Source organism: Ammospiza caudacuta, chromosome 2 (assembly GCF_027887145.1).
Source record: "Ammospiza caudacuta isolate bAmmCau1 chromosome 2, bAmmCau1.pri, whole genome shotgun sequence".
Lineage (NCBI taxonomy): Eukaryota > Metazoa > Chordata > Aves > Passeriformes > Passerellidae > Ammospiza > Ammospiza caudacuta.
The window spans coordinates 15,439,585-15,456,356 of NC_080594.1; the positions used below are offsets into that span (position 1 = coordinate 15,439,585).

General features: G+C 45.3%; 1 protein-coding gene across 1 annotated transcript in view; it reads left to right on the plus strand.

The window, feature by feature from the left end:
- MOGAT2 (monoacylglycerol O-acyltransferase 2) overlaps positions 1-16,772 on the plus strand; it is a 28,285-nt gene that overhangs the window by 6,233 nt on the left and 5,280 nt on the right. The window contains exon 2 of the mRNA XM_058799959.1: positions 4,615-4,793. Coding sequence (XP_058655942.1) covers positions 4,615-4,793 — 179 coding nt within the window. The remainder of the gene's footprint in view (positions 1-4,614; positions 4,794-16,772) is intronic.

The following is a 16,772-nucleotide window of genomic DNA, read 5'->3' on the forward strand; positions in this document are numbered from 1 at the left end:
TGGCAAGTGCAGTATGAATCTGACTCACTTTTGTACTGTTGTGATAACAAAAATCTCTTTCTGTGGGCTGCAGTTTTCCCTATTTCAGGCTGAATTAACAAATTTTGGGTTAGGAGCACTTTGATGGGACATGGTTCCTGCTTAGACTTGGCCAGAGAAGTTCTCCATGTGCCTTGAAACCTGTGGCTCCTTTGGAACCCATGGCTTACTTGGAGCCCATGGCATATTTGTGCTCTCTGTGATATGGCCATTTTCTTGTCCAGAGAGGGATTTACAGCTCACAGCAAAACTCAGCATAAGAAACACACCACTTAATTTTTGCTTCTTTGAAGCAAAGAAGCTATGAGCTTCTTTGAAAGAATCCAGCCCAGAAAACCAATTGACCTGTGGGAAAACAAACAAACAAACAAACAAACCATCAAATACACATGGATATGTCTTTGCTGAGTCTCATACAGCCATGGAGATGTGAGATGCTGGGTCCTAGACCATGAAAAGTTGCTGCACCCCTGCTCAACAGATGCACTGCTGAGTCCAGGACCATCCTATGAATGCTTCATCCAGAGCCAAACCTCACCATGGACAATTATAGAGAAACCTTCCTGAATCTGGACTCATCAGAAAGTGCAAGATTTAGGGCCTGCATATCACACTCCTTCTTGCCAGGAACCCTTTGGTTTTAGTTTTGGTTTGAAGCAGTCTCCACTCTCCATGACAGTGTAGACAGTGCAGCAGCTATTCTCAGCCCAGATTTACCTATTTTCAGATAACAGAAGTGATGCATCTGCAATGACTTACATGATGCCCTTAACCATGCTCTTACAGCCTTTGTCTGCCTTGAAAGAGCTCTGTGTAAGGGCTTAAGCCATTTTATAGCAAATTAGCATATGCTGTTGGGCTATAGCACAGGAGTCCAGATGTTGACGATGGAGAGAGATAGGGAAGACTGATTTGGTGATCAGAATCTGATTTTATTGTGGGATACAGATGCTTATATACTGTTTTAGGGGAGCCTAGTAATTTGTACTACAGTGATTAGGTTAAAATCACATACACAAACTTATGCATATCACAACATCTCTTGCTTGCAGAGTTTAATGAGATTTGCTTTTTCTGGTAAACCAGTCTGAATCTTCTTGCAATCTAGGTCTAATTTTCAAAGTTCCATTTGCTTTTGCCAAGGCATCCTGTTATCAAATCACTTATGTTAACCAAGCCTGAAGACCTTCACCTGTCTTGTGTCTCCCAACATCGCAACATCTCCCCCTTTCCTTTCAACAAAAAGCACTCCTTTAATGGCCTTCATAATTAATCTATGCACAAATTGAAAGGTATCATAATTAATACAATTATTATCAAAATTATCACATACATACATACCTATCCGAAAAATAATATTTTAGTTAAAAAACTCCAACCCTAAAAGGCTCAGGCTTAATCTTTATAAACTAAAACATTCCTGATGGCAGCTGCAGGGGCAGAGGCACTACTGCATTTAGAAAGGCTGCCAAAAGTATAATTGCAGTAAAGTGTTTGATTCTTTTACACGGGGTGATAGGGAGAAACATTTTTAGACTGATTCCTGATCTGTGCATTTAAAATCAACAAAAAAATCCAATTTCACAGAACCCAGGAACTCTAATTCTTGGGGTTCCAAGGGTGTTTCAGGACGGTAAGGGATCAAATTTGATGTGATTTGATTTGCTTTCAAAATTTTTTGTGTAAATATTAGTGTAAAGTTCTGGAGGAGCTATATCCAGACCTGCAGAAGGAGGAGATGAGGATCATGTCTGTTTCCAACCTCAAACCTGTTTGCAACTCAAACATGCCCATTTCTTCTGAGCAGTGGGACCAGTGGTGGTGGACTTAGCCTGGGGACCTGACATGACTTTTGGAACACACTAATAGAGCTCTGTGGAAAATTTCCAGCCTGGTGCTAGTGCCCCACAAAGTGTTGGTGTCCAGACAGTAGTAAGGAGTTGTTCCTCCTCACCAAATTACAGACCATAAATAATCAGATGCCTGCCTAAGGCTGGAATTTGTTTGGATGCAGATATAACTCTACATTTTCTGGAATGTTCCTATCTCTTTGGTGCCATCCACAGTAACGTTCAGACTGACAGTCCATTCTCAGACAGGAATGGGGCCCTTTCCCATAGAGCACCAAAATGTTTCAAAAGGACAAAAAATCCCAAATCTTGAAATTGAGTGAAGGTCACTGAGTGCAAATTTTGCTCTGGGAAAAAAAAATTGAATTGCAAATGAATTGAGGAAGAAATTAATAATTATATAATTATAAGATAAAGCATGGATTTGGTCCAGAACTACTCCTTCACTTTACAGAATGTACTTTGAGCTTTGCACACTAAGATAAAAGGAGAATTAGGCACTGTAGTTTCGCAGCAGACCTGATGACCAGGCTCCTAGGTGGAGTAAAATTGTGTTTGTTTATCATGTGGACCCTGGAGCTGCAGCTCATGTTCTATGCAGCTCTTGAGAATTACAAAGTCTGTGTCTGTGGCATTTGGAAACAAAGTGTGAGCAGTAGGTTGAGGGAGGAATTCCCTCAATCCCTTCCACTTTTCTGAGACTCCAGTTGGAGCAGGTCCAGAGGAGGCCACAGAGCTGCTCCAAGGGCTGGAGCTCCTCTGGTCTGGACACAGGCTGGGAGAGCTGGGGTGTTCAGCCTGGAGAAGGGAAGGCTCTGGGCAGACCTTAGAGTCTCTTCCAGTGCTATAGGGCCTCCAAGGGAGCTGGAGAGGGATTTTGGACAAGGGCCTGGAGGGACAGGACAATGGGAATGGCTTCCTGCTGCCAGAGGGCAGGGTTAGATGGGATATTGGGAAGAAATTCTTGGCTGTGATGGTGGTGAGGCCCTGGCACGGGTTGCCCAGAGAAACTGTGACTGCCACATCCTTGGAAGTGTCCAAGGCCAGATTTGAGGGGACTTTTATGATTCCATTAAAAGTGTGGCACCAGGTGTGAGCAGTGGTTCTTTCTGACCTGTGTGATGCAGTACAGGTTCGACCTCCTGCTTTGCCAAGAGCTGCAGTTTTTTTCCCACTGCAAAATTCAAGTGCCTACCCAGGAGCTTGCTGCAGTGTCTCTTCTTACAGGAAGACATGCAATCCTATTTCAGCTTTCAGGAGATTTAGGATCCTGTTAGATTATTGCACTTTTTTTCCCCATAGGAATTATTGGTACCATCATGACAGTGTTCTAAAAAAGGACAAGAATTTACTTTTTTCATGCAAAGTTTTGTTATTAGGGTGACTTATCACGAAAAAAAATGCTACAAATATGATCTACTGATTTATCCTTAAGTGAAAGCAAACAAGGAGGTACATGAAGGTCTTAGATGAGAGCATCCTATTCCATGTCTCTGACAGGCCTTAGCGGAGAGGAGGTGGAGAGAGCAGCTATCAGGTGGCTCCCAAAGGTGGACAAGATGTCTCAGAGCATGAGGGTGTGGATGCATCTATATCACAGCTGAAGCTGAAGCTGAGCCGGGCATCTCCATCCTCATATGTTCCAGCCCTGGGTGGAAGATCTGAAATGAAGACCCAAAGTAGAGCAAAGTATACAAAACATTATGTAATCCATGAGCTGGGGAAGGCAAAGGACTTGGATGAATATTTGGGTTTTCTTCAGCTCAGTCTTTCCCTTCAAAAGCAATACCAAGGGTTCCAGAGGGACAGATGGAGAGGACACAGCTCTTCCCGGCCACACATCTGCTTTGCCAGGTGGCAGCTTGGTGGCCTTCATCACTTTCTAGTATCTGCAGACACACAGTGTTTGGCTTGGGTGGGAATTTATGTACCAAGTGATGTCGGTTTGCACAAATGCTTTTGTTCTCTTGTTTCTATGCCAAAACACAGGGTATAAGGGAGGTGGGAGGTAGAGGTCAAACCTGGCACTAACTGGACAAGGTCCCAAGTCATGGAAGTCATAGAGAATGAAATAGAGCATTCTTATAAAATCCATTATGACACCAAGCTGAAAGAACTGAAAATCTTCTGGAGTCCAAGATTAGAAGTAGAGGAAAGGGTTCAAAATCAGTGACATGAAACTCACTAAAGAGTAAAATCTTATCTATGGGTATATACCATGGACACAACTAAAATGGGGAATCATTAGCTCAAGATAAAGCTATTGGGGACTGTACAGACTGGACACAGGACCCTTCTTGCTGCCATTGCAAAATATCAGGTGTCATCAGGAAGTATAAACAGGAGTTTTGGGGTAAAACAGCGCCATTATTGTTGCAAAGATCAGTCTGACTCCAGAGAAAAGCAAGACAGCAGAGGGATAGAGAGCTGATCCATAAGAACACTGTGAATGGAGTGAGATTCATCAGCATTTTGGGAAGAGAGGGATGTTGTGGCCTTTGGAGAAATTGGTGGTTGCTACAAGGGAGGTGCTTGGTGTCTTTTCATGTCCCTGGGGCAGATAGAAAAGAAACCACATCTGCATCAGAGGTGCCTTCACACTGACAAATTCAGCAGCAAGCCCAGTGGAGGCTCCATCCCAGGACCAAAATGCCTCTCCAAACGAACCATTCCTCCCAAAATCCACCTAATCCAACTATCAAGTCACTGCTGGATTTTCTTTCAGCACAGTGCTCTACTGCCATCTTCATCACCCTCCTCTTCACTCGTTTTTGGCTGGTCAGTGCCCTCTATGCTGCATGGTGGTTCATAGACAGGGAGAAGCCCAGCAAGGGCGGGCGGCGGATCCACGTCTTCCGGAACTGCGCCGTTTGGAGGTACATGAGGGACTATTTCCCCGTCACGGTAAGTGCCACCGGTCCATCGGCCCTTCGGCGTTCCAGGGACCAGCTTTGTCCTTGGAGTCTGGATACAGTCTGGGGCCAGCAGTCATGGCGTGGGGCGCTGGGAGCTTGGTGTTGAAGGATAACCTTTCCAGCTCCCAGATTACTCAAAGGCACAGTAACAAATGGGGATTACCATTTTTACAAACCACAAGCTTCAATCACCTGGCTTTTCCATACCTATTTAATCTTGCTGCATTCCAGCTGCTAGGGAAATCTCACCTTCGTTTTCCATGTCTATATTGCAACATTCCTGCCCTTCAGGTTGCTCAGAATTTACCCAGTGGGCATAGGGCCAAGTTTTAACCAAAATCCAAGAGTTCTTGGATGGTCTGCAATGTCAGTATCCCATTTTGCTGAGGAGGGGGATGGATGGGTAAAGCTGGGGGTGAACTGGGCAGTCTCAGAGAACTGCTGTTCTCTTGAAAAGGACTTCTGTGACATTCCCTGATTTACTTAATATGTGTGGCTGGCCTTTGCCCTTATTCTTTTATCTGGTGTCCCCTTGTCATGGTATGGATGCATGGAGCTGTCGTTACAGAGCATGACACAGCACAAAGTACCACAACTCCCTCAGAAGCGTGCAAGAGAGATTTATTATAGCAACATGTTGCTTTTATACTCTTTCAGGATATTTACATTCACTCAACATACACATTCACTGTCTATTGGTTATAAGAAAGAAACAAAGTTCTCAGTGGGTGATCAGGGAGCCCACTGAGCTAGAGTCCGTATCTCTTAACTTTCTCTCCTTCATCACGTCTCCACGGTGACAACATTGGTGTCTTCCTCAGGAGAGATACAGGGCTTTCCTTATCTTCAGAAGGCCTTTGCAAGCTCACAAGGACAGCACAGAATGTCTTTCCTACATGGAGCAGCAGCAATCCTGCCTCAGACCTGTCACAAGTTGGAACAAATCTGAGCAATGCAGGAGAAGAGCTCATGGGTTGTGCAAGGAAGAGAGCTTCAAGGATAGACCAGGCAATGGGAATTTCTAAGATAATTCCTTTAGGAATACATTGCCTGTTGAGAGAACTCAGATGGGATGCACCCAGCTGGTCAGAGATCACCTGGAGTCAGAAGCTGAGTGCTGCAGTCCAGGATAAAGAATTTGGGAGCCCAAAAAGCCAAAGAACACACCAGCCTAAAGGAAAAAATAAGAACCCAGCCTAAGATCCCATCCTGCATGGAGTAGGGCCTGGCATGAGTCCATCCTGCATGGAGTAGGGCCTGGGATGAGTCCATCCTGCATGGAGTAGGGCCTGGGATAAGGATTAGGGGGGGCCAGAGCAAAGTGAGGATCAGAGATGACATGCCCATCAGCTTTGCTGCTCAAACAGAAATAACCCTCTTTTCTGTTCTCATGAGATCACACCTGGAATACTGTGCACAGTTCTGGAGCCTTCATCTTAAGAAGGTTAAATGGCACTTCTGGGGCAAGTCCAGAGGAGGCCACAAAGTCAGTGAGGGGACTGGAGCACCTGCCACTGGAGACAGCTGAGAAAGTTGGGGCTGTTTATCCTGGAGAATGTTGTGAGGACATCACACAGCACCTTCCAATATCTGAGGGGCCCTACAGGGAAGATGGAGAGACACTGTTCATCAGGAACTATAGTGATGAAACAAGGGGGAACGGTTTCAAACTGTAAGAGGGTAGATTTAGATGGGATATCAGGAAAAAAATTCTTGGCTGTGAGGGTGGTGAGGCTGTGGCACAGGTTGCCCAGAGAAGCTTTGGCTGCCCCATCCCTGAAAGTGTCCAGGGCCAGGTTGGACGGGGCTTGGAGCAACCCAGTCTAGTGGAAGGTGTCCATTCCCATGGCAGGGAATGGAATTTTAAGGTCCCTTTGATACTGAAATCAGCCAGGAAATAAACTTTCTAATACAATTTGAAGTGTTAGAAAGCAGGCATTCTTTACCTGTGCAGGACACATTGCAAGGATGTCTTGTTTAATCCTTTGTGTTTGGTGAGGCTTTACAACATTATATATATTCATTAAAGTGTGTCTCCTAGCTAATACATAAACATCACTTTTCCTAGAACTAATTTGCATGCAACTTCCTCCTACTAGAAATCATTTTATGTTCCTGGAAGGTCCTCTAAAGGGATCTCTGGTGATACCATTCAGTGAATATTTCAATTTTAAATGTGACCTCTCCTTGAACTTTTTCTTTGGGCATGTGCTGTTGCTTCTTGTTACCTAACTTGCAAAAAAAACCACTGTAGCCCTCTTTATCTGTTCTTCTACTGGTAAGCAACATTTATCATCCAGTGTGCATACCTTTACATCCTTTTATCTTTGTTTGTAGTTAGTCTTTAAGCTCTATTCAGCAACTTCTAAGGAACTGAAATTTTCTATTTTCTATGTCACATTGCAACTCAAACCATAAAGTAATTAAATTATTTATGTGACTGCCATAATTATATGCAATATATATTCTGTAAATTATTTGTGGCTGTAAGCCACCACTTAGTGAAGTGCTGGACCAGCCTCTCTGCTGAAATTTTGGTGCCAGCTCAGCCCAGCAGTGACCCTTCTCCTGCTCCTTTCTAAAGAACATGGAACCCCACTCCTGAACGCCTCACTGTGTTCCGTGTGTGTCCTTCCTGGCAGGAGGACACTAGCACCAGCAGAGGGAGCATGGTGTGGGGTTTGGCTGCAGCTCCCTCGGTGGGGGCCCAGAGGGCTCCATGGAGCCTTCCTCCCCGCTTCTCTGGGACAAAACAGAGGAAGTAACACAAAAGGACTGCAGAAAAATTTAAAAGAGATTTAATATAGAGAGCATTATAACCAAGCAATCACGTAATACTATTTCTCCAAAATATTTTCTCAGTCATAGAATTATGGAATCATGAAATGTTTTGGGTTGGAAGAGACCTCAATGATCATGCAATTCTAACCCCCCTACCATGGGCAGGGACACCTTCCACTACACCAGGTTGCTCCAAACCCTGATCAGCTTGGTCTTGAAAACTTCCAGGGATGGGACAGACGCAGCTTCTCTGGGCAACCTGTGCCAGTGCTTCAGCATCCTCACAGCCAAGAATTTCTGCCCAATATCCCATCTCACCCTGTTCTCCGTCAGTGGGAAGCCATTTCCCATTGTTGTGTTCCTCCAGGCCCCTGCCCAAAATCCCTCTCCAGCTCTCTTTGAGCCCCTTTAGCACAGGGCTAAAGCCACTGGCAGGGGCTCTAAGGTCTCACCTTTTCTTCCTCAGGCTGAACAACCTCACTTGCCCAAAGTCCCAGCACAAGGGACACAAGGAAGTGACATCTGGGGACAAGGGCTGGGTTGATATCCAGGACTCTGGACTGTATTTGTGTACAGACAGAGTTTGTTAAGCCCTGGAGAATTAGGCGTTCTGGGAAGATTAAGTATGACTCCTAATCCTACCAGATCCCAGCAGCAAACTTAGCATGGTCAAGTGCTTGGAGGCAGCAAGTGCTGCCTGCTGTCTTATTTTAGGAAACAGCTTTAAACACTGCTTTTAAGGGATCCCTGTGAATGTTTGCTGTCATGGAAGCATAGAGAGGTTGTGATGAGCATCTGTTTTCTGGGCAGTGTGAATCTGCAGTGTGCTGCAGTACACGGAGCCTGCCAGTGCTGAGCTGAGCCAGGCCACTGCAGTGTGTGCAAGGCACACCTTCTGCTGAAACCACCCCTGCACAAGTACCACTTTGGTGCTGGATTTATCCCCCTTGGAACTGACTGCAATTTAATTAATGATTTGAGAATCAGTTAGCCAGGACCCAAATGAGCTTGAGCGTTTTGAAGAGTGGGATGAGTGAGAAATCAAGTCAGGATCCAATGCATTGCCCAGGGAAATATTTCTGCTTAATTTCCCAGCATTTTAAACATATTCTAATCTGTTTGTTTATTTATTTATTAATTTATTTATTTTTAAATATACTCTTATTATAGTCCTTCAGTGTGCCTGGAACTGTTTCAAAATCATGTAGATGTGGCACTTTGAAACATGGTTTAGTGGTGGCCTTGGCAGTGCTGGGGTAATGATTGGACTTGATGGTCTTAGAGGGCTTTTATGACCTAAACAAATCTATGATTCTTCAATTCCAATACATGACTGAGCTCAGCTGCATTATAATATGGAAAATATACTAAAAAGTTTAAAATTAATCTGTCTGAGCTAGAGTATGTCTGAATAGATAACCTGTGATGCCTGCTGTGTTGATGTTGCCTACAGAGTGATTTTGGATGCAGTGGACTGCTTTATCCATGCTATGTTCAAAAAGCAGTCAGTAATCTGTCTGCTGCTGCCCAAACCCTATCTCCATTTTCAAAATCCCTCGCTCATCATTTATCAGTGCATCTTTACAATGAAGGATACACCTAGCTTAACAGAAAAAACAAATTCTGTCCCCATGCCAAGAGAATGGACATCACTGCTTTTTCACACCAGTCTCATCCCATCCTCCCTCATACATCCATGGTGCTTTGGTAATCTCAGATGAAGAAGGTGAAATGGGGAAAGTGTAAGCATAAGCTTGACAATATCTATTTTTACCACGGTCCTCAAGCAGGAGTCACCATCTTGCTGACTGAAAATTGGGGCTGGATGCTTGGCTTAGGCAAGACATCTCACCTTTGGATCACACAGCTTGGGTTATGAGTCCGTTCTAGCAAATTAAGGTCTCAGATAATTTTGAGGACTGTTGTGGGTTTTCAGGTTTCTCAGTGAATTTCTTCCCTTTGTTATCAGGGAGACACTGGAAAGGTAGGGAGTGGCTTTTTGGGTGAACAGTTAGCCATCAAGGCACAAAAGGAAGTCTCCTGGCATTCCAGTAGAGTTTTTGTGGGGATGGGGAGTTTTTGGCTGAGGACATGGGCTTTTCTGTTCAGCATTTTTTGGGAGTTGTGGCGTGATGCCACCCACCACAAATTGTGATCTGGGACCCGAGACTTGCTGCGGGTGGGTCCGACCTTCCTGTCCTCCTTCCAATAAAGGCATTGAGGGACTTGGTGTCCTCGGCTCCAGGATTTTGCTACGCAGCAGTTCGGCACTGCGGTCGAATCTGCCTGCTTCCCCTGCTTCTGCCAGCTGCTCCTTGTAGTGCTGAGGCCGAACGATGCCCCTGAGTTTGCAAAAGGAGCAATTTCCTTCCTTCTTCCCTTCCTTCCCTCCCGGCGCCGGCTGAGGGGATCATGGCTCCCTCTCTCGGCCTCTCAAGAGCGGGCAGCGAACTGTTACTCCTTTTTCTATTTTTTTTCTTTTTTTTCCTTGAAAGCCATGTAATTTTCAAATTACAATAATTTGGAGAGAGGGATGTTTTCTTCCCGTTCCAGGAAGGTTCCTACCTTCCTTGGCGGACATTTGTCTTTTAAATCAAGACAGGGACATATTTTGTTTTCAACTACGGTCGTCACTCAGAGCACCCCAGTAGGGATAATCATGCCAGCTTTATTCAGGGCAGCCTGGAAAGAACATGCTGTACAGGAAAGGTCCCTGTGGTCTTTGCCACGCTGTTTTCTCCTTGATATTTCTTACGAGCCTTGGGGTTATATCTAAGTGCCAGGTGGACCTTGCTGTCTGCAGAAACCTCTGTCACTGTGCTTGTGGTCTTGCTGGTGTTACTGGCTTTTGTTAGCATAACTGAAATGAATTACTGGAGAATTCGTTAAACCTTTGAAACTGTAATTTGGGAAGACTTCATCCCATGATTCATTCATTCTCATCATGGTGCTATAAATGAATACTCCAATTTAACAATTAAAGAAATTTATTAAATTATCAGAGTATAAACTTGGAAAAAGCCACAAGTGAATTGAATCTGAGCCGGGCGATCAGAGCCGGGGAGACTTTGGATTTGGCCTCTATCGCACCAAAGTCCCTGTGGGTCTCTAAAGTGTCATTTCAAAGGGATCCATTTTATACAGTGTTTTGGACTCTGGAAAGGGGCTCTTCTTTAGCATATTTTAGCATATTATCCTAGTTTTTCTTTCTTGCTGCCGTTTCCCGGAACTGGTGGATAATTCCTGGAATCCTGTCAGGTGAAAACTTCCTGGCATAAATTTCTGATGATGCCTATCAAATGCCTCCTTCTGGGGTCTTGTCAGATGAAAAAAATCCCCTGAAACATACATCCCGGGAGACAGTGTCCTCTTGGTGTTTGAATCTCCATGGTTTATTTGCCGGACACTGGCTTGGTACACAAGATGCTGTGGTTTCAATTTCCTTTAGCACAAATTATTGTATAACATATTTCACAATGGCACAAACACTGACGGAGGTTATTTGAGTGTGTTGCAGTTCTTGGGAATTGCAAGGCACTGTAGAGGGGACAGTTCCAGTTCATGTGAACCTATTCCTGTCAGGAATGTTTCCTTTCTTTTCACAGAAGAATGGTATTATTTGCAACTCAGGACTTGTGCCACGGCCCATGACATCAAATACAATTTCTGATTTCCAGAAGTCTTGACTGTTCCTTTGCTTCCTTCTGTTGGCTGGAAGAGAGATTGTCAGGGAAAAAGCAAAGCATGGCCAAATGGCCCAAAGCCCCCATGCTATCCTTTTCTGAGGGACTTTTCTGTTCCATGTGTTGGCCATCTCTTTTCTGTTCTGGAGTGTCCTTAAGAGGGCCGTCATAGTTTGACATGGGAGGAATTTGGGGACAGTCTGTTGAATCACTGAGAAGCTGGACATGCCTCTGTGAAAACATATGTTAAAGACCAAAGAAACCCAGGAACTTTCTCCTTCTTTCCCGGCCGGCAAGAAGGGGGCACGCCCCAGGCCCACTGGGCCCTGTCCCGGCCCAGGCCAGCCCTGCCGCGGGGCTGGGCCCCCTTTCCCTGTGCCGCCTGCTGGCTCCCCCTCTTCCCACATCGGCTCCTGAGTAGGGAGAGAGGGGAGTGCTCCAGGCCGGATGGAGCTGGTCTTGCTAACATCTGGCTGCTGGCTACACACCCATCTCAGCCCGGGGCCCAGCCGAGCCCGTCGGGCCCTGGGAGCAGCCCCGGGTCGGTGCTGGGATTTTATCCCATGGGAGTTGTCTGCAACCATCGGGCAGGGGGAAGGAGAATCCCCCTGTTATAAATGAGAAGCTTTACTAGGCCAATATTCAAGCAGCAATCCATTTATTAATTAATATGGTAAAGTATGAGCAATACAGTGCTGGGTACAGTGGGGAAAGTTTCCCCTCCAACTGCACACCGATAGTTGGGGCTTACAGGTATATATAGGGGTACTCATAAGCTTTCTCAGCAGTTTCTATTCCCAATTTTTACTCATCAGCAGTTTCTATTCCCAATTTTTACATCACAATTCTATACACTATTGTGATTTAGTTTTTCTTAGGATGCATCACAGAAAGGAGTATCCCACGTGGTGACGGTCCAGTTTCCGAAAGAAGGAAGAAGTATCCCATCTGGTGAGGTCCAGCTCCCCAGATGTGGGTCCACCTTTTGATTGCAAGGACTATAAATCTCGTAACAGTGATGTCCAGCTTCCCTTGGTCGAAACTATTAATCCTTGAGTTGATGTTCATCTTCCTTTCTCAAGCTGCTTTTCACTGTTATAATCACAGATGGGAGGGATGAGGAGATGCTTTGGTCTTGGGGCTGAAATCCTCTTCTAAGTTATGGAGAAAAAGACTCTTTTTCCCTATAATGCCTATGGGGAGATGAAGGGTTCAAATTGATATTGAGCAAAGGCCTCCATGCTAAAGCAGATATGAGAGCAGTTGTGATCCCATGAGAAGTTTGAACAGAGAAAGAGATAAGAGTAGTCTGATGTTGCCAGGAAAAGAAGATCTCTGTTCTCAGGGATGAAGATTATTTTAGAGATAGATAATGAGAACTTTTGCCTTTGAATAACTCGTCTTTAAAACAATACCCCATAAGTCAACATGGCCCATTGACAAGCTGTGGAAAGGCTTTGTGGCAATGGGAAGGACTTCTGCAGAAAGACTATTTTAGAGGCGGTAAACTGACTGGAAATTTTAGGTTTTGTTTCTTTACATTGTCAGTGGGAAGGAAAAGGTGGGGGGAGGAGAAGTATTCTGAAGGGTTTGTTTTGATTCTTACTACCTTTTTCTTTTAGTTACTTTTAATAAAATTTTGTTTACACCCTTTTAAAGTTTTGAGCCTGCTTTGCCTTTCTCCTAATCCTGTCTCATAGCAGGAAATGAGTGCACTGGTGATTGACCAGCACCAAACCTGCCACACTCTTTCGTGAATTGGCCAGGAAAATCTCAAAATTGGGGAAATCTGAAATTGGTGAACTAAAACCACTACAAGGGGGGCAATGGCTGAGATCCACTGGAGGACTATGTCCCACCGTTTGCACTGCTAATCCACTGGATAAAGGAAGCCTTACAAGAGGAAGGGAGGACTTGAGCAATTTGGAGCTTCCATCCTTACCCCGCTTTGGGAGTGAGGGTGGTGAAGTCCCATCCAAACTCAATTTAAATCCACCTGGCTGGTCAGGTTCTCCAATATTTGCTGCAAATGCAGCTCTGACCTGACACTGTGGCACCAGGAGAAAACCCCAGGGCTCCAAGATCTCACTGTTTCCCTCTGCACCTCTCAAACTCTCACCATTGCTGGGAGCTGAAACCCATCCTGCTCAGCAGCTACTGGTGGTACTCAGAAACTTGCCCTTCCTTTGGACTCCCATCCAGACACCCTTGGGTGGATGACCTGCTTCTTCTCAGTTTGGCACAATTTATCCTTCTTCAGATCTGGTTGGGTTTCCTGGATATCTTTGTTGGGCTTCTTACAGAGAAACTGGCTGCATGTTCCATCCAGCAAGAGATGATTTTGGGAGGTGTCCATGGACAGCTACAGACATGAGGATTTGTTTAGTACAAAGTTGAAAGGTTTATCCTACTTAAGAGCAGATTACTGACTATGACATCCATGGAAACAGAGTTTGGGACCAGAGAAGGATAGAAAAGCAGTAGCAACTCAGTTTGGGAGACTTTAAATGAAGAAGCCAGGAGCTTGCTGATCAGGTCTCCTATTCGGGATGTTAATGTGGATATGGCAGCTGGGGACATGGATTAGTGGTGGTCTTGGCAGTGCTGGGGGAGCATTTGGACTCCATGATCTTAGAGGGCTTTTCCATCCTAAACAATTTTATTTGTTAGGAAGGCCAAGATCATCCCACACCTGGGATCCAGAGGGCTTCATAACACTTTTGAGTATGAATCATTAGTGCTGTCAGCACCCAAGGCATCAGCCAGCATCCTGACCATGCCAAAGGGAACCTCAAGGAAGTCAACAAACCCATGGCTCAGCTTGGAGAGCACAACCCTGAGCTGCTAACAGCTGCTTCCAGACCACAGGTCAGACACATTAACTTGGCATTCCTCAGACACCTCTGAGATGAGAAACTGCTCTTATTTCACCAGAAAAACCCTGGGTTTTCTCATGCTCGTGCACACACCAGCTTGTTTGGACTCTTAAGTACTTTGACAATTATTAAATGTTCAGTTCACTCATAAAGACTGGAATTGCGAATGCCATCCAGAGGGTGTGGAAAAGACAACTCATTTGAGGCAGGATGGAGGATAGTCCCACTCCTTGGCACCTCAAACCCAGTTCCCTTAGGCAGTTTGGCTGGACAGCAGGAGGGGAAGACTGTGCAGAGTCACATTTTTAACCTTCCTGGAAGTTTGGGAATGGAGACTGACCTCTGCCAGGTGGAGGACGAAGGTGTAGTATTCACATGCCCTCCTGAACAGAGAGAAGCTGTGAGACAAGCAGAGAAGAAGGAAAGCACAATTCTTATCTCCCTTGCTGTGCCTGTGTTGTGCTAAAGTAGAATGCAATATGGAGATTGTTTACCCAAAGTGAGGATGTTTTGTTCCCTTGGCCTTTTAGGGCCAAGAAGTGTGTATGTGTGTGTGTGTGTGTGTGTGTGTGTGTGTGTGTCTCAGACTGTCACGGGACAGTCACGAGAGAATTGGAGATGAGTGCAGTTCTGGGCAGTTGTGAGCAAGAGTGAGTGCAGGGCAGATTCAGTTTAGATGAAATGTACATAGTATAGTATAATAAGGTAATTAATTAGCCTTCTGATGATGGAGTCAGATGCATCATTCCCTCTCCCCTTCGTCGGAGTTGCCTTTGAATTACTATAGGAAGGAGTGAGACAGTGGGAACAATCCAGAAGGGAAGATGGAGTTCCTCTATTGAAGAGTTTCCAGAGGAAAAGGATAGTGTAGAGTCTAGACCTATGGTATCTAGAGACTTTGCCTAAGTCTCTCCTCTGCTACAGATTTCCTTCTCAGTCTTGTACAAGCTCTCTGGTTTCTCAGTGAGTTTTGGCCAAATCATCCCAATGTGAGAAGGCTCTGTGACAAAACGAGGACCTTCTTTCCTCAGGGCTACTTCAGGGGACAGCACTTGCAGAAACATCACCCAGATCCACCAACACTTGAGGGACTCAGCTGCTACCCTCCAGCTGCCCATGGCTTAGAGCAGGGTGTCAAAAATCACAGATTCAAAGACTGGGTGACTTTGGAAGAGAACTCTAGAGGTCAACATGCCCAACCCACTGCTCAAGCAGGGCTGCCCAGAGCCAGTTGCCCACATCTTACTGCAGAATCACAAAATGGTTTGGGTTGGAAGGGGCCTTAAAACTGATCCTTGTTGGAACAAGGACACCTTCCACTAGACCAGATTGCTCCAAGCCCCATCCACCCTGGCCATGAACACCTCCAAGAATGGGGAAGCCACAGCCTCTCTGGGCAACCTGTGCCAGGGCCTCACTAATTTTATAATAAAAAAATTCTTCCTCATAGCTAGTTTTAATTATCCCTCTCTTAGTTTAAAACCACTCTCCCTTGTCTTATCACTCCAAGTACTAACCTTTGTTCTTTCCTTCCTGTTCTCCCTCCTCTTTCATTGGGATGAGCACCGAGACAGCAGCTGGATGTTTCTTAGGTAGTGTTTTTACAGATGTGTGGTGTCTTAGCTCTCCCATTGAGGCAATTTGACCGCTCAGTGGCTGCCCTCTTGTGTCTCCCTGCACGCACAGAGACAGAAGTTTAGCAGTTTCTAACACGCCTGAACATCTTGCTTCCCTGCTTATAAATCACTTGGAGATGAAGCGTTGTTTGGAAGCTGAGGATGAATGCAGAAACATTGATGCAGACTGAGATTACTCAAAAAAGAGCAAATGGTGGGCACTTAGCGATTCAGCCATCTGCCTCTCTTCCTGGGCAGTAGTGGGACTTGGTTTGTCCATTCGCCTCATTAGGAGCAGCTTGAATGGGCATGTGTACAGTCAACAGTGCTTTCAGACAGGTGGAAAATGAGTCACGATGGAAGAAAGTAAAATATACTCTCATTATTAACCTGCAGTTCTGGCAGCTTCTAGGAAAACACATGCACCATTAACTGCACCCTGAGTGCAGATGGAATCAGGGTACTTGGAGTCGTGACACTTAAATGCATAGGGCTCTGGTTGTTCTTGAGCACAAATGCCTTTGAGTTGTCTGGATAGGCATGGTGACTCTGTGGTAACAGAATCACAGAATTGTTCAGGTTGGAAAAGCCCTCTGAGACCATTCAGTCCAACTGTTCCCAGCACTATTGCAAATGCCCCTTAATCATGTCCCCAAGTGCCACATCTACATATTTTTGAAGAGTTTCAGGGACTGTGGTCCCACCACTTCCCTAGTCATCTTGTTTCAATGTCTGACCACCCTTTCAGTGATGAAATGATGTGATGACTAACCTTGGAAAGTTCATCCTTCCCTGCTGCTGTGAGTGTTCAGCATCCACAGAAATGGTGCAGAGATTTCAGCAGTCAGTTTTGCCTGCTTCTGCCTGGGCTATGCACATGCTGGTTGGTGTTGGCATGGCAAGGTCTTCTTGGTGCCAGAACTGGAGAGTGAGTTTGTCACACCAGCTCCTCTCCCCTGGGCAGTCCATAACAAGTGCAATGGAGATCAAATCCCAGTTGTCCCTTATCTCC